This window comes from Schistocerca gregaria, chromosome 1, assembly GCF_023897955.1.
Source record: "Schistocerca gregaria isolate iqSchGreg1 chromosome 1, iqSchGreg1.2, whole genome shotgun sequence".
Lineage (NCBI taxonomy): Eukaryota > Metazoa > Arthropoda > Insecta > Orthoptera > Acrididae > Schistocerca > Schistocerca gregaria.
The window spans coordinates 1,061,938,512-1,061,957,531 of record NC_064920.1 but is presented as its reverse complement, the minus strand read 5'-3'; the positions used below and the strand labels follow the sequence as shown (position 1 = coordinate 1,061,957,531).

The window sequence follows — 19,020 nt, the reverse complement described above, 5'->3', positions numbered from 1 at the left end:
AGTCCACCCAGGATTTGATTCCACAACCTTTCAGTTCCCATGCATGCACTTTACCGATACAGCTTTGTTGCTGTCTCGTGTTGTCGTAGCTGTGCTGCTTGGTGGCAGTGACAGTATTTTCACAACAGAGAGGAACTCATATTTCATCATAGTTCCATCACAAAATACTAGTAAATCATACACAAAAACCTTTCTCATCACTCAGTCTACCTATTAGTCACAGTCAGATCAACTCTGTACAGTAGTTCCTAAAATTAAACTGAAGACACAAACAGAAAGTGCTGCATGGGATTTCAGTTTACATATGTATCGATAGATAGATATATAGATAAATAAATAAATAGAAGAATATAGGTAGATGAAGATATGAGGCTACACCAGGTGGTGCAGAGGAAATTAGATCAGAAAATTAGATGTTAGAACTAGTTCACAAGTTTTGCTATTTGGCAAGAAAAATAACAGATGGCGCCTGAAGTAGAGAGGATGTTCACAGCAGACTTTCAATATCAAGAAAAGTGTTTGTTAAAATAATAATAATAATAATAATAATAATAATAATAATAATAATCTCATTAGTTCAAGTTTAGTATGTTTTTTCTGAAGATCTATGTCTTGAGTATAGCCTTGTGCAGAAGTGAAACTTACTGTCTAAGTGGTCCAGACAGGAAGACAACAGCACCTTTTGAAATGTGATGCTACAGGAGACTGCTGAAGATTAGATGGGTAGATCAAAATACTAATGAGATGGTACCGAGTTCAATTGGGGGGGGGGGGGGGGCAAAATTGTTGTACAATTTAACTAAAAAAAAAAAGGGGGGGTCAGTTGACAGGACAGATCCTGAGGCATAAAGGAATAGTCAATTTGGTAATGGAAGGAAGTGTGGTGGATAAAAATTGTAGAGGGAGACCAAGGCATGAATATAAAAATCAATGAATTGGATGTAGGTTGCAGTAGTTATTCAGAATTGAAGAGGTTTGCACAGAATAGATTACCATGGAGAGCTGCATTAAACCAATCTTCAGGTTGAAGACCATGACCACAACAACAATGGCAGCAATCAAATGCAGAAAGGAATCCAACACTGTGCATTACATTCCATAAAAATTGTTTATAATGGCCTCAGTGAAGCTGATAACACAAATTTTTAGCTGAACATAGTATTAAACACCTGCCTTCATGGAGAAAGTAAGTGGGGTTGTTATGCAGAAAATGACATTAATAGACACAAAAATTTTACTAAGGGAAGTATCACAATATGAAACATATCTCATAAAAGCAGTGAAAATGAAAATATGCCAGAGATATAGCAATTTAGTGTAGTTATTGCTGACATGCACTGAGAACTTCATGATATTATAGACGTCGATGGTGTAACATGCAAACAATTACCAAGCTTCTAAAAACATTTTATTAAATTTAAGAAATCTGAAAACAACTTTAAAAATCATCCGCAACATATCACCTGCTGGGTCACTTTATTTACCGAGTTACTCCTATCACCATAATTTTGTCATCAGATATGAATGAAGTGACAGGTTAATCCTTTGCATTCTGTCATCGTGTACCACAGAAAATTGTGAGAGTCTCTCTGTGGAAACAATAAGACCACTGACCCACAATCAGACAAAAAGTGTGCTTTCATTCAACTATATTTACGTAACCATTACAATATAAAACTTATCTTTGTGTGATATGTTTTTGAAATTATTCCGAGTTTCCTGCTGCCATAGTCATTTAATTCATATTGCTTACAAATGAATCGCTGTCATCAAAATCCCTGTCAATCTCATTTTCACTTAGACACTGCTCTAAAAGTTCTACACTCCCTTCCTCAAAAAGAACTATGTGTAAGGAACTAGCCATTTCACACTAACTTGAAGGTAACAATTACAACCTTTCTCTCAACACAACAGCTACAATTCAATACCCAGTTAACAAAGGCTTCCTTAAATAAATGTACTATGTAGTACTGATGCCTAGTACAGACTCAAGAATGGAGCAGGCGAGAGCTATGAAAATTTTTGTCGAATGAGGCACGACATTGGAGTGGAAAACAAAATTCATAATGGTGATCACCGCCTGTCTTTGGAAAGGGTTAAAGGGGTAAAGGTGATAGAAAGGGGCAAAGGTAGGTAGGTAGGTAGGTAGGTAGGTGTGTGTGTGTGTGTGTGTGTGTATGTGTGTGTGTGTGTGTGTGCGCGCGCGCGCGCGCGTGCGCGCGCACGCGCATCAGGGGGTGGGGGGTTGAAAATATCGTAATGATGGGAGGGCTGCTGGAGAAGTTTTCAAGGGCATTATGAGCACAAACCAATAAATATAAAATATCTGACTCTCCCTTCCTCTCCTTCTTTGTGCTACATTACCTATACAGTTATAATATTCCATGGTCAACACAATACATTTATAATAATTTTTTCTGTGTGTGCATCTGTGTTCTGAGCTGATCAAATCAAGGTAATTATAACAGATATATGGACAACACATCTTTCCTATTCTTCTCTTTTATTCCCAACACTGTGTACCATGTTGTCCCCCTTTCTGCCAGCAATTTTTCTTTCCTTTTTTAATTTGTATTTTCAAATGATTCTGTTGTTTGACAGATCTTTTCACTAAGGCTGACTTTTAGTTCATAATTTGCTGTTACGTCTTCCTTTTAAACATCCCTCTCCAATAAGCAACTGTTCTGTCATTTACTGCCGATGAAACTGACTCTTGGAAAGTTGAAGCTTTCCTGCTACATTTACAGTGAAGTCTGGAAAGAAGTCCACATTTATTTTCTGATAGTGGCATCTGAACTCTACTGTTTACCAAACTAAAAAACTGTGTATTACAGATGTAACAGTGGCATAAATGTCTTTTGACATTTATTTTCTATTAAAGCAGCATCAAACTAATTTTTTACCGTACATCTGTCACAGTCCCTCGAGTGACTTGCAAACATATCACTTCTGTACATTTGTTCAATAACTTTACGAAATTCTTTGCCGCATGATACTAAAAACAGAACTGAAGTAAGTTTTTAGTATCTCTATAAGATGATGACATTATCATGACAACTAATGGCCTTTCTCTTGTGGGAATGACCTATGATGGATGAAATGCAACACAAGAAAGTCGTAATATACTAAAATGCCACAACATCCTACGATGAAGATGTGAGGCAACATCAGTCATCATCTTTGGGGGGGTGGCAGGATGCATGGCACACCACCATAATTCTGCAATACACTCCAGTGTAGGCTTATGATGACAAAGCAGTAAAAGCAAACAGATTCTTAGTTGCAAATTATTATGGAAAGCACAAACAGCCAAGATGTTGATTATCATATACATCCATACCAAAGACAGTTTCACATGTAAATCCTCGATGCTTCTTCAGTCACAGCAAACAGAGTCGGTCATTTAAACAACACACATGATACAAACACACACACACACATTTTTGCTAACAGAGGAATAACTGGCCTGAGTGTTTGTAAAGTCAGGAGAGAGAAATGATGAGAGGAGAGGGAGGAAGTGGAGGAGGTAGAGGGGAATAAAACAACACTTCCCAAAGATATGTCAAAATGGTGACATAATACAGAAACGCAGAGAGAAAAAAAATCAAAAACACACACACACACACACACACACACACACACACACACACACACACACACACACACACACAGAGAGAGAGAGAGAGAGAGAGAGAGCTGCAAAGAGAGAGAAAATGCCTCAAGGTGGTAAAGAGCAAGAGAATTATAGAGAAATTTGTATCCATCAAAGAAGGGGTGTAATAAGGACAGAAAAATGCAATTGCAATGGAGGAGCAAAAATAAGTGAGTGGAAAACAAAAAGGGTTGACAAGGGGGAGGGGTGGTTGACAGTGGCAGCATTGGAGGGTATGCTGAAAAGGCATTCCTTTTGCACACTGAATATGTGAGATGACGTTGGGGGCTGGAGTCCACATGGCATGCATGATCTGTTAAACAAGTGCTGAAAGCAGCTTGTTTCTGCTGAACAGCATAAATAAGGAAACTAAAAGGTTGAGTCTGTTTTCAAACAATCTTTGATAGCAGTCCTTTGTGTAAGTGTACAGCTGCTACATGGCCATCCATGCTCATGTGACATTTTAAGTCACCACAATTCATGGAGTTGAAACAGGAACATTTTCGTAAGATGATTATATATGATTTTGAAGGGGTTTAAGCAGGAATTAGTGACTCAAGATATTGCATTTACTTCTAGGGTCCCCTGCCAGTTTTTGATAGTCTGTCATTGATTCAAAGAATTGCAACAAGAAACAAAAACTTCCTCATGATAAAACTGTATCTGAGTGACTGGCAACAGAAATAAAGCCCAGTAGGTAGTCAAAACTGCTCTGTCACAAAATGTGTGTGTGTGTGTGTGTGTGTGTGTGTGTGTGTGTGTGTGTGTGTGAAAGAGTCAAACCTGTATTCCAGCAATTAATTTTATCTAATTCTAATAACACTTCTCATAAGAAAAGGTGGAGAGAGCTAGTCTTCACTAAGTTGTTTGAGGATATAAATAGGTGCATATCAAAAGGAATGCTGTAAGCTACTGATCTGTATTGTCACATAATAACAACACCATCAAAAACGAGAATTTGACTCAACTGGTGTTATAAATCAATTGTTGTGTTGATTACAAGCAAGCACAAACAAAGGCTGTCGAATGGTGGAAGGAAATGCAATGAGTCTGGCTCATAAAATAAAATGAAAGTTGTTCTAAATGTACATAGATACTCAGCAAGCCAGTTTTCGGTGTGTGGCGGAGCTTACCCTGTATTACTATTAGTCATTTCCTTTCCTTTTCCACTCACAAACAGAGTGAGGGAAAAATGACTATATATATGCCTCCATATGAGAGCTATTTCTTGTATCTTATCTTCATGGTATTTAAGTGCAATGTATGTTGGAAGCAACAGAATTGTTTGGCAGTCAGCTTCAAATGACAGTTCTCAAAATTTTCTCAATAGTGTTTCTCGAAAAGAATATCATCTTCTCTACATGGATTCCCATAGAGTTTTCAAAGCATCTCTGTAACACTTACATGTTGTTTGAATCCACCCGTAACAAATCTAGCAGTCTAACTCTGAATTGCTTAGATATCTTCCTTCAGTCTGACCAGGTACACATCATAAAAACTTGGGCAGTACTCAAGAATAGGTCGCATCTGTGACCTATATGCAGTCTCCTTTACAGGTGAACCACTCTTTCCTAAAAATTCTCCCAATAAACCCTTCCCCTACCCTACAACAGTTCTCACATACTCATTCAATATCATGTTGCTTTGCAACATTATGCACTGATACTTAATGACATGCCTGTGTGACGCAGGATACTAGTAATACTGCATCCAAACATTACAGATGTAGTCTTCCTACTCTAGTAATACTGCATCCAAACATTACAGATGTAGTCTTCCTACTCATCCGTATTAACTTACATTTTTCCACATTTAGAGCAAGCTGCCAGTCTTCACATCAACTAGAAATTTTGTCTAAGTCTTGTTTCTTCCTACAGTCACTCAACTTCGACACCCATCCATATACCTCAGCATCATCAGCAAAAATCCATAGATTACTGCCCATCCTATACGCCAAATCATTTGTGTATACAGAAAACAACAGCGGTCGAATCACACTTGCCTGGGCACTCCTGACCCTGATGAACACTTGCTGTTGAGGACAACCACTTGCATATACCTTCATTCACAGCCTGCAATGCGACACCATGTCAAATGCTTTCTGGAAATCTAGAAATATGGAATCTGCCTGTTGTCCTTCACCCATTGTTTGTAATACACCATTTGAGACAAGTGCAAGCTGAGGTTTGTGTGAGAGATGCTTTCTAATACCACACTAATTCACGGAAATAAGCTTCTCAGTCTCAAGAAAGTTTAATATATTCAAAATTAGAATATGTTCAAAATTAGAATATGTTAATTAGAATATGTTCAAAATTAGAATATGTTCAAGGATTCTGCAGCAAACCAAAGTTAGGGATATTGGTCTGTAAATTTCATGGTCCATTCTTTTACCCCTCATATATACTGGAGTCACCTGCATTTCTTTCCAGTCGCTCGGTACTTCGTGATGTGCGAGAGATTTACGATAAATGCAGGCTGGGTAAGGGGCCAATGTCAGAATACTCTTTGTAAAACTGAACTGGGATTCTATCCGGACCTGCTGATTTATTTGCTTTCAAGTCTTTCAGCTGCTTCTCTATGCCAGGGATGCTTACTAGAATGATGCCCATATGGGAGTTTGTCCAATGGTCAAATGACTTTGCTCGATTCTCCTGTGTGAACGATTTAAAACTTCAGCTTTCATTTTGCTATCTTCAACTCCCACACCAGACTGGTCAACAAGGAACCAAATGGTAGCCTTAGAACCACTAAACGATTTTATGTAGCATTTATTTCTACAAATGAGTGATATTACTAAATTTGGATGATACATACCTGCTACACTGGCTTTAAAAAAATTCTGTTTATATCTCAGTAATCAATGAAACTGCTTACATATATATTTTTCTTCCCCAAAAACTTTTCTCTGTGAACATCAGACATCACAATACTAATACCTGCTAATAATAAACACGATACATGCAGACTGACACACATGCCTTTTACAGTACTTATAGAGTTAGAAGCAGTCGTGCAAATTTCCATGAAATGCAACAGGCATGCATTCTAGTAATAAGCCCCAACCTATGTGCTTGAACATTGCATACAGTCAAAATAACTGCACTGCATACAGATCTGCAAAGCAACAGTTTGAATTTCATAGTTTCAGACTGCAATGGAAGAAATGTTAAGGCTGCATAATTAGTTTTCAGCATTAGGAAATACAAGGAATTAACTGTTTGCAGATGGAGGCATGAAAACAAGTATATGAAAATTAGTTTTGAAATTTCCAGGCCCCAGGTTAAAAATTCCACAAGTAGTGCAACAAAGAACAATGAACAGTCGTACTATAAAGGAAGTAATTATCATCAAATGTAGTAAACATTTTCCTTCCAAACCGTAACATCTGCCTTCCAATCCAAAATAGGACACTGAAAATTTAGGTTGTCATTTCCTTGCTTTCTAAAATCATTCCAACTTACTTTACCTCCTATAAATCTTTGCGACTGGATAAAAAAAATTTAGCGAGATGAATTTTGTTTCATATATTTTCCAGATCAAACTCAGTTTGTTCTTTTGAAAGCTGCAATCTGTCACACTACATGAATCTGTTCAGAAGTTGTTAACAGAATGTCAGCAGGTTCATGGAACACTTCCACATATCTTTCAGTTTCTAGTGTGACGAATAATAAGTTCACATGAGCTTCTCATATGTGAGATTCCTTTCAAACCTAGCCACTGAGGTATGCTTCAAGAATATACAAAATAGGTAAGAGCAATCACAACTGAAAATTATTAGCTCATTGAAGGACTTAAGTACAAAAGTGCATGAGGTAATGTGAACCCAGCAGCATTATGTTTTGAAGATTTAAAAATTATATTACAACTGGTTATCTGTCCAGGTATTACCACACAAAAAATAGATGAATGGGTAACATACGTAAAATTCTTTAACAAATAAATAAAGGGGAAAATACTCCTAATGGTGAGATAGATGTAGTCATATAAAATGAAACTGGTCACTGCCAACACTAATTGCTCCTATAGTTGTCTACCTCACATTTCACTCACTCAACAATTAGCGAACTCTCATTTCTGCCAATTTTCATTTCCTTCAAATTTATTTCTATGACCTATTTTTCCTCTCTTTCAAATTTCATACACTCTTTTTATTGTTTGCTTCTTTTCTGTTGTTGCTCACTTTCTTCTCACCTCAATACTTTTAGTTTCTACCTACCCTCCCCTTGCCCCACTCCCCATCTGTCAAACCATTTTCCTGCCCTTCTAACCTGCGAAGTTTTAATATAGTACCTACAAATTTCATTTCACTGTTGTTGCAGCTTTATTCACAGCTATCAACTGACCATCTCACTAAACTGCATAAGCAAGAAGTACATAGGGAAAAGCTGCCTTCAATAACAAATGGGTGTGTTTCATTCCATTGTACAACGCATTTTTGTTTCTGTGGATCTCTCCTAATGGGTAATTTGTTCACCGACACAACTCCTTTTGCTCTTAAGCTGGGCACAAGTTTCATAGAAACATGCACTCCAACAATGAGACACGACACATTTTATGACTTGGTAATTGCAAAATTACAGTGTGTAGATAACTACACTTCAACATAACACTTCTTCACCTCATTCAAGGTGAACATGTTTATATACTCTGATACAGCTGCATGCAGATAAATTCAGCTGAATATTATAGTTACCATGTCAATGAATGTATCTCCCATCTTTCCTGGAGCGCATGTTATCATGAATCTGATATGCTTTGCAAATATACGCAGAAGGGGTAAAAATGGATCCACAGAACACGAAACTGATTGCATTATAAATATAATACTTGTTCTGTGTGTCATTTTCAATATCACTCTAGGTCTATCATATTGTGCTTCCCTTGACGAAGTATTCTGAAAAACTTCATTTTACTGATTATCCCTCTGTTTGCCCCAGCAACACCCTATCAGCTGCTAGAGGGATCTGTTGATTTCAAAATCTAGTGTCTGAGTAACATTTTTCTTCCCATACCTATTCTGGAGTCACCAGGTAAACAGAAGTTTTCTTCTATCATATTTTGATTGCAGTTCCATTTTGGAGTTTTCTTCTTTCTTTAGACATGTTCACTGCTGCTTAATTGAATTCAATACTTGCAAAAATTGCATATTAAAATATAAAATATTCTATCTCATATCAGATGTGATAATGAGAATGCTGGGCAACACAATTTTTAAAAGTAAGTTATAAGTGTCTGTGATACTTATTACTACAACTAATATCTTTGCCAACATAAAGCTTTCAACATATGTAATGAGAGTCTAAATCTCCAATTTTACTTCCAGGCAATGGAAATACTGTTAAGTCAAGAACAACTCTGAAAGTGTACTACACTCGTTCGAGTGCAACTGTACTTGCTGTGAGTGTTTGTCTTTAATCGAGGCACAAAGAGAGGTGTCAGTAGTGCACACACACTCTGAACACTGAGAAGATGATGGTTTTACAGAGGAAGGCAACTGCCATTTCTATGAGCCAACTCATAGAGTAAAAGCACTATAAGGTTCCGCATCACCCATGTCAACCTTCCAGTAAATGATAATGCTGTACATCCTCCGTCTCATGCTTACCCGATGTAAGAGTCTTACGAAGGGGCATGTTGCTTAGGGACGTAACACTGCTGCTTTCAGCACTGAGATCAACTGGTGGCGGAAGGGCAGGTGTGTCAGAGTGCGACCTCTCGTGTAACGTCCGTGACGATGGAACACTGCACGAACCACTGGCTGCAGATCCCGCCCTGCGGTGAGCACCTGGGGATGGAGAAGGCGACAGTGCTGTCAGAGGGGGAGGTACCGCCGGGCCCCCAGGGTGGCGGGGCTGGTGTGGCCGAGTCTTCGGTTCGCTCAGCGCTAACATTTTCCGCACGGCTTGTGGCGAAGCAGCACCTGGAAAGTGCAACTCTGGCATATGACAAGAAAGAAGTTGCAAAAGTGATGTGCATTACAACACTAAAACACTTCACAACTAAATTACTGAATTATGCAATCTGGGCTCAAAGTTGTGACTGTTTTCATTTTGCAGAAATAGGTGTTCTACACTCTGATTAAAACTACTTGTTATTTGATGTTTGTCACACAGTACAACAGTATTGCCACATCAATTGTTCGTTGCACAATGCTGCAGCCAGCAACAGTTAAAAAGCTGAAGGCAGTTTCCAATAATGGATCACACATATACGTCACACTACTCAAAAACTGGAAGTGAACTGACACTTTGTTGTGGTGCACAAGCAATGACAGGCAGTTCAATTGTAGCATTCCAAGTTCTGACTGGAAGAACTAAATTTCAAGGCATGAAGTGTCCACTAACAAGTAATTTTAATCAAACTATAATTTAATTGCTATACGACTACACCTCAGCCCAATTACCACTGCCCCTACCTCATTACCCTTTCCCAACTGCATATTCAACCTGAATTTAATTTACAATCAGATACCTGCAAAGAGGAGTTTTTTCTGTAACTCTAGTGATATAATTGTCCTTTTTATTGTAATTGCAATAGTGTTCATAACAACAACAAAAAATAGCATACATGCTGCCACTGGATTAAGATATCCCTTTATTTCGTTGTGCAATTTCAGCTGTAAAGCCATTTTCAAATAACCTTATATTATAAACACTCAGAATGAATGTACTTGATTACAGTAGTGACATGATATGCTACATCATTACTGTTCCAGATACAGTTGGTGTTCTGTCTTTAAATGTGCCAATCTCCTGATGGCTTAGCATCGGGTGATTTGATGAGCGCTTGGGCTCTAATCCAAATGTATCCACCTTGAGTTATACTATACAATCATTTTAAAATCGCTTCACAGCCAAAACCGCATAGTAATGAGAGCAAAATACAGGGATATATGAATCCAGTCAGTGGCAGGGCAAAATGTTTTCATTCAATGTATCTGTAAAGCTGTTCACACATATGAACATTAGGATCACTGGAGAGTCAGGTCATATCAGCTGATAAAACTGAAACCTGAAAAAAAAACTCTTGAACAAAATATATACTTACTGTCAACATGAAAGGACAAAATTCTATACAGGCTTGTCTTGCACTAATTATTTCTGTGTAGCTGAAAGAGTTTCATTCTTGTTCCCACTGAAACTTAAATTCTTACAACTTACCAAATTTTGTGCCTGGAGGCAATCCACTCTTCTTTCCTTCACTGGTGCTGCTAGTACTGCTGGTTGTGGACAGGGTCGGCGATGGGTGCCTCTTGCGAACGGGGACAGAGTTTGGTGCACTACCCGATGGCTCACATTCCATCGATAATGCGTGCAGACGCTCTTCATCCGTAATTACACGCATGTTATTCAGGTACGCTTTTACACGGCGTACCATTTGAGCCTGAAATTGTATACCTCACAGTCAAGTGTGACAATATACTGTATTACAGTAGAGCACCAACTATTATGTACCCAATAACACATTCTAAGTAACCAATACAGCACAATATTCTTCTGAATCCAATAATAATGTGTCATTAACTCACAGCACTGGTGTGCAATTTTAAAAAACAGTTGAATCTGCTTTACACGTATATCGAGACAAAGAGAAAAGATTACTCAGAATTATTTAGAAGTCAGATAAAACAGTAATAACATAATTTTTCACAAAAAAAGAAAAGGAAAAACAGTATTATTTTGAACTTGATACTGTTTTAAAGAAATCAGATAATTTGGCTTGTTTAACTTTTAGTGCATTGAGAGTATGCACCTCTTTTTGCAAACTTATTAATGAATTCAGAGCTTTTCACAACAACTTCTTGCACTGATGTAACATTTGCAAACACTGGCTGCACTTAACACTTCATTCACTTTAAGTGTTTCAAGATTCAGGTCATCATCACCAACTCCATCTCCATCACTATCATTTGAAGCTGGTCCACATACTTAATCATCATGGCATTGCTGGCACATGTCAGCAATAATCTCCTCACCCTGTAGTTCACACACACAGTAAGATTACCATCAAAATATACAAAATTGTCAAAATATGCACCCTCCAGTACAGCTAGCTCATTACCAGACACATCATCATCATCATCATCATCATCATCATCATCATCATCATCGGTCATGTCTTCTGGTAAGGCACCAGCTTTATGGAAACAGCTGCCGATTTTTTAGCATGACAGCTGCCAGGCTGCAAAAATAAACTTCTTGGCTTTTAGTAAGTTACTGGAGATATTTTAATTTCCCTTTTTCATTCTAATGACCAATTTTTTTAACCACTCTTCCATTAAAATCATAGTCATCCAAGAATTTTCATTGTATTTGTATTCTGTAGGTTCTGTCTCTACATCTTGGATAATTAGATTTTCCTGTTGCAAACTGAGGAAAGTGTCCAAAACATCTGCATTCACTGCAAGAAGAACTTTCCACCCATGGCATGAGTCACCATTTTCAGCTACAGTTTTTCTAGGAAGAGGCTAAAGAAGAGACCAATCTCATAACAGTTGTAGATGTTTTGAGGTTGATAACCCATTAAGACATACGGTACTATTGCACTGTGATGATGTCCACAGCTTCTGATTCACTGGAAACTGTTCTCCCTGCAATTCCGTGAATGTCTTTAAATCCTTGTAACCATCCTGATGAAGTCTCAAAATCAGCAGTGATGTTCATGCTTCAAGATAAATCTATTACCTTTGCTTTCAGCATGTCACCCCTGATCAGCAGAGGTGCAATCTGTTTTTGCCGGAAGCATGTAAAAAGTCCCTTTTCCAAATCCACATATCTCCCTTCTTGCTAACAGCTTTGTTTTGTTGCTTTTCACCCAATTTTAAAAACATAATCAAAATACTATTTCTTTGACTGATTGTACATAGTGTTGTATAGGCAATTCGTAAGTCTGAAGCAATTTCCCATGTTGTTTTGTGTCGATTAGCATCCACCTCTCGTATGAATTTCACTTTCTGATCTGGTGTGACAGAATGAAAGAATCACTGTTCAACAACAAATGTCAGCATAAAACTTTCAACTTCCCAGTTATTATCACAAAAGAAATGCTCACACTGGAAACAACAGTCCAAGAGTGTCTTTGTTTCCATGCTGCCCTCTCTGGTTAACCGTGTCTCTGTCCCTTGTCTCCGCAGCACCGCCCACTTGCTGTACTTACATATGTCAACAAAGTTAAGGAAAACCAGACAGAGCTTCGTTTCAAATGTTAATGCCCATTACGAGTATGCAAAACTCTATTTCACCAGAATTTGTTATGTATAATAGTGAAGTGCATAAATATGCATTATGTATAAATAAGGTTTAATTAACTGTTTTTATGCGCATATATAAGGTTTAAATTATATTCTGCTGAGAGTGACAAAACTTTACTTATAAATAAGAATTACAAAGAACAGAGTTACATATAAATCAAATTCAAATGTATTTACAAAAAAAGGAAAATCGACATGAGAAAAGTGTAAAACTGCAAGGAGATGGAATAACTGGACAATATTTATCTTCTTGTAGCTGAACTCCAAGTAATGCAGACAGATAAATTTTTTTTTTAATTTTTTATTTATTTTTCTTTTTTTGTAATTTTAAACGTAGTAAATCAATAGTACTCACAATTTTGCCTCCTGAAGATAAATACTGAACAGATATTTTGTCTTTTTGTTGGCACTGTTTCAAAGTACAGTATATTACCTACATGTGTCATTACCCACAAAAGGTGCATGGGTGATAAAATAAAAGTACAACAATGTTGTTCCTGTGGCTGATAAAATTATTGCATTTGCACTAAGGCATGTGAAATGTGTTAAAACAATTCCTTCCTGCACCAAGCACAGAAAAGTTTCACATTTCCTGCATTTTACAGCAGGTTATCTCTGAGCATAAAGTCTCCATCTCCACTTTTGCCCCATATTCTGGCCAGTGACCAAAACTGTCACATCATGTACTCACAGGTACAGGAGCAGCTGTTTATTTCTTCTTCTGGTCTTGATGTCCATCCAATACTCAAAGTCAGACTTTCTCTTCCAAGAAAAGTTAAGTCATTTGAAAAGTTCTGAGTAATAATTTGTATAAGAACTCATGACTGAGACTTCATCTTTGTGTTTATAAGCAATTTTCATTGCACAATAAAAACAGTGCCACAAAATCGAATCAAACTGCTACAATGGTAACTGATGCTTATATAACTTTGCAAGATGTCTGCTAAAGATGCACACTATTCATACACTTTTCACCAGAGATTGACAGAATATCACTGTGTGTGAGACACTAAATGTTGCCTACAAGCACCATTACCCATTCGAGGATGAAACTTTGAACACACTGCAAAAAAACAGTGTCCAATTTTGATGTTGCTTGAGAGCAAATTGGCAAATAAAGGGTTAAAATCACTGACTAAGTCTGCAAAACTCACACTTTTGACTAATCACATGTGGAAACGTGCTACTGAATACATTTTCACCATTGCCTTATACCCAGTACACAAGCAAACAATAGTCTCAGATACTGCAATCAAACTGATGATATGTTTTTCAACCACTTATGAGTAAGTTCTACAATTTAAAAAAAAGGTGGCAAGAGCACCTTTCCTGCATGCTTAAACCACTGTTACATTTTTGTCTTAAGCCTTACCATTTGGCATAAATTTGAAGTCTTTGGATACATGGTTTGTTAAATTCTACAGACATTCACTAATTAATGAGATAAAAAAAATAAAAAAATAAAATAACAAAGGAAAAAAAAACTGTTTGGCACAGCAGTAGCCATATTCCATTGCTGAACACAAGGAACTTGTGATTATCTTTTTCTGGATACGGTTCACAGTCGTAAATTTTTTTAAACACATTACTGTCATTTAGCCAAATGCAAAAGGACAAAATTGCAAGTGTGGGGTTGATAAATAAATAATTTTTTATTTCAACAAGCTACTCTTACTGATGGTAGCTACACACATTATAGGTAGTGTTGTCACGTAAACCAAAAAAACATTAAACTATTGCCTGACAAATACTAAAATTTTTCAATTTATTGTTGAGTTTGCTGACTTCACAACCCATCTTTCTGAATGAATTCTCTCTTCTGTAGCACATTCCCTAATTTTTAATTACTTCCTGTTTTTTTTTGTTTAGTTTCTTTATTGACTCCAATAGCGGGAAATATTATGATAAAAGTTGAAGATTAACTACCTAACTTTGACTATAAACTAAAAACAATACACTGACTAGAGAAAACTCGGCATTCAGTGGATGTGTAAGTGGTCGATAGGCACATAAACATGAATTTGACAATAGTAGCTCAATTTACGAGCTAATGTTCCCTTTCAGAAAGAACTCAGGAGTTTCAGTATTGAAGTCCTTGTTTACAAGTCTATCCACAATTCAATACTCTGCTATATGGTGAATGGTTTTACCCTCACCACTGTCTGTACAAGGTAAAACACAAAAGTTCCCAGAATACATCAATAAATAAAATGACACTTTATCTGGTTCTTATTTACCACCTTCACCTTCAAAGAAATTCCCTTGGGGGTGTATGCATCACCCCCAGCAGTTTTTCCACGAACTGAAAGCTCCTTGCAATACATTTTTCAGGAGCCTGTTTTGTTCCATCTGCGATTCTGATTGAAGCTTCTAAACTGTGTGAAATCTTCAGCTTTATAACTGGAGTTTCACTCTGGGAAATAAAATACTGTCACTTGTCACCAGATTGGGTGAATGTCATGGATGAGGAACAACTATCATTTTCTCTTCAGTGACAAATTCCAGGCTGACCAATGCATGATGTGACCTCCAATTGACAGGGTGGAGGAACCGATCACCCATGTGTCACTTTCATTGGACAAAATCTTCAGGCACATCCCTTAAGCCCAACATTGCATACATCCTCTATTGTCTGCCTATGATCTTTCAGCACCATATTTCAAATGGCAGGAACATTTTCAGGTGTACTGCCATTTCATGGCTGTTCTGAATGGGGATCATCATTAAACCATGTTCTACACTCTTGAAAATGTTTGAAACAGTCATATGTTTGACTGTAACCTTCCCTAAAAGCTTGCTTCAACTGTCATGTGTTTATGTAGTGATCTTTCCGCATCTGAAACCAAAGTTTACGCACACAGGTTGTTTCCAGCCCCCCCCCCCCCCCCAATTGCCCATTTCACAAGACATGCAACACCCAAGGATGGGAAAATACACATAAAAACTATGTGTGACCACCAAGCGCACAGCCCCTTGTGCCCTAACTCCAAAGGATGAATGAGGCACTACCTGCTTATGTTTCATCATACTAGCTAGATCCTACCACCGTCACATCCATTCCGGGAACTTTTGGGTAGCTCCTTGTACTACAGCCCATGTTCTGAAGTGACATGTCAACACATTTCTACCCCTACGTACACATTCCACCAGCTTGCATATAGTGCATGGAGGGTACCACATACCACTACTAGTTATTTCCTTTCCTGATCCAATAGCAAACAGAATTTCAGAACAACAGCTGTCTATATACCTGCACATAAACCCTAATTTATTTTATCTTTGCAGTACATATGTACGTTGCAGTACAAATGTACGTTGGCAACAGGAGAATTGTTCTGTAGTTGGCCTCAATTATAATTTTCAATAGAAGCATAACACTATCAGTGCAGATCACTGCTGTGACAACTGGCTGGTAAATATTTGAGAGAAAATAAAATGATCATGAAATTGAAATGTTTAGAAGCTGAAGTTTTATCTACAGTTGATCATAAAAATAGGATATAGAAAGTACGACAAAGGTATAAAAAGTGAAAAAGAACCATCAATAAAAATGCACAAAACTTGCAGAATATTTCATCATTTCCCAGTACACCGTTCTACATCTTTACTTTTCTACTTCTGGCTCATCCATTTTCTTCCTTATTTTTAATTTTCCTTTTTCTGCATTCTACTTTCATTATTTTTATCTACATCTACATTACACTCTGCAAGCCACTTAATGGTGTGTGGTGGAGGGTACTTTTGGTACTACTAACTGATCTTGCCTTCCATATCCCACATGTGAATAGAGCTTGAGAAGAATGATTGTGGGTAGGCCTGAAATTTTTGCATTTTAGTCATTTTGCAAGATGTTGTGGGAGTAAGTGTCCGGCTCCTCCTGGAGAGTGCTTTCCATAATTTCAACAGTAAACCTCTCCGTTATGTACAATGCCTCTCTTGTAGCACTTGCCATTCGAGTTTGTTAAGTATCTCTGTAGCACACTTACACCAACTAAATTATCCTGTGACGAAACGTCCCACTCTCTGCTAGCTCTTCTTTATCTCATCTATTCATCCTACCTGGCAAGGGTCACAGACTGATGAACAGTGCTCATGAATCAGTCAAACAAGAACCTCCTAAGCTACTTCTTTGATGGTTGGGTTACATATCCGCATGATACTTTGTATGAATTGCTATCTGCTATCTGCTTTTCCTACTATTTGTTTAGTGTGGCAATTCCACTCAATGTCGCTTTGGATACTTTTCCGATATACTGTTTCCAGCAATTTGTCATCAATAGTGTAGTTGTACAGTAGTGGATCTCTTTTACTATGAAGATGTGCAATACATTACATTTATTTACGTTCACGGACTACTGCCAAAGACTGCACCATTCTTCAATCTTCTGTATGTCACCGACTCTTTCTACTACTTCATTTATAAACACTGTAAACAGTAACTATTGTATCACACTTCCCTGGGGCACTCCAGAAATTACCTTTACATTTGTCAATTTTGTTCCATTAATAGCAATGTGTCGAGTCCTATCTGCAAGAAAATCTTGAATCCAGTCACAAATCTGGATCACTTGGTAAGTCCATATTTTTATCACTGAACAGTAGTGAGAGACCATGCCAAATGCCTGCCTGTTGTCCTGAAGTCAAGGGACATGGCATCAACCTAAATGCCATTGTCTAAAGCTCTAGGGATCTGATGGACAGACCCAGAGCTAAGTTCGCTAGATCTATTTGCAGAATCCATGTTGATTTTTATAGATGAGATTTGACATAAAACACAGCACTTTACTCTCTCACTCTATTCTCTACAATAATAATTTACTGCTAACTCTAGTATAAGAAGAGCAAATGTTGTTAATGCCACGAGTCTAGACGATGAAAATGTTGTTAATGAAAGTGAGCCAGACAAATGTACAGATTGCAAGGTTTGTAGGCAGAGGTGTTGCAAAGTTGGCGGAGACCCTCAGCCTCACAGTCACTAAGTTTCATAACTACTGTGGTGGAGCCTTTGTCAGTGGGAAAGTTAATAAGATCTGAATTGTTTTTCAGGTTACAGAGTGCTTTGTTTTGTACATAAATGATATTGGACTCACTGGGGAGTGATTTAAGAAAGGAAGATGACTGGTTGGCTGGACGGATGGATGGCTGATGAAAGGGACGAAACTACTGGGTCATCAGTCCCTTTTTCCTCACTCGGACAGGTCTACGTGACTACAGATCACAGACAGCCTATCGTGCAAAACCCAGGGGGCAAAATAAAAATAAATAAATAAATGAATAAATGAATAAATAAAATGAAATAAAAAAGCCAAGGTCTTCGAAAGGTCAATGAAGACAAGATAAGGGACAAAAAGAAGAAAGGGAGACAGAGGAAGAAAGCGAGGCAGAGTGTCCCATCTAGGAAGTAGCTGGAAGCCCCCAAAAGCAGAGTGCGATGAGGGGACATACAACCCTCCAGCCCCCGCCACTTACCAGAGGTATTCCACTCAGAAATTCCCTAGGAATGACTAGGAACATGGACAGGGCATGAGCACAGAGAGACAAAAGATTAACAAGTCTAACAGATCACCCAAGAGGGGGGGAAGGAGAGGAAACTAGCAGGTTGGGTGAGGAACCGGAAGGACCTTTGAGCCCAGACAGCTGCAGCCCAATCTGGACAGAGGAGGCAACAGTGTGTTCTGCCAACCCTTCAATGGACTGATAAGGTTAAGTGGCCCTCCCTCGAAGAGAATGGTAAAATAATAAAATAAAAAATAAAATGTAAAACTGCTGCTGAGGCATCATCTTCTAATGCTAGGGGTAGCGAATCAGTGAGATCCAGAGTCCATAAAAGGCAGAGACGAAGATGAGACCGTTTAGAAGTGAAGCATTCCTGGAAAGTTACCGGGAGATAACTGGGCAGAAGGGGAGGAGGATTGTAGGTGGGGGAAGATTGGAATGGTTTTAAATGAGGTTCTATGTGTGGATTTGGTTATCTATTGTCAGTGAGGTATGTGGTAAAGAGATGTTTCCACTATAGAGAATGAGTAAATGAAAGAAGGCCTTTACAACCCTAGTATGGCTGAACTTAGCTGTACAGTTAAAGGCAAGGCCTTCAGAAAGTGCTGAGACTTCTGCA

General features: G+C 38.0%; 1 protein-coding gene across 8 annotated transcripts in view; it reads right to left on the bottom strand.

Moving 5' to 3' along the window:
• The window catches only part of LOC126281256 (rap guanine nucleotide exchange factor 2), a 382,130-nt gene that overhangs the window by 34,869 nt on the left and 328,241 nt on the right, over nt 1–19,020 (bottom strand). For 5 of the 8 annotated variants that reach the window (XM_049980060.1, XM_049980078.1, XM_049980068.1 and 2 more), the window contains 2 exons: nt 10,816–11,038; nt 9,261–9,575 (listed from right to left, as the gene is read on the bottom strand). In XM_049980060.1, coding sequence (XP_049836017.1) covers nt 9,261–9,575; nt 10,816–11,038 — 538 coding nt within the window. The remainder of the gene's footprint in view (nt 1–9,260; nt 9,576–10,815; nt 11,039–19,020) is intronic. The other 3 variants (XM_049980116.1, XM_049980102.1, XM_049980108.1) reach the window with 2 other exon arrangements.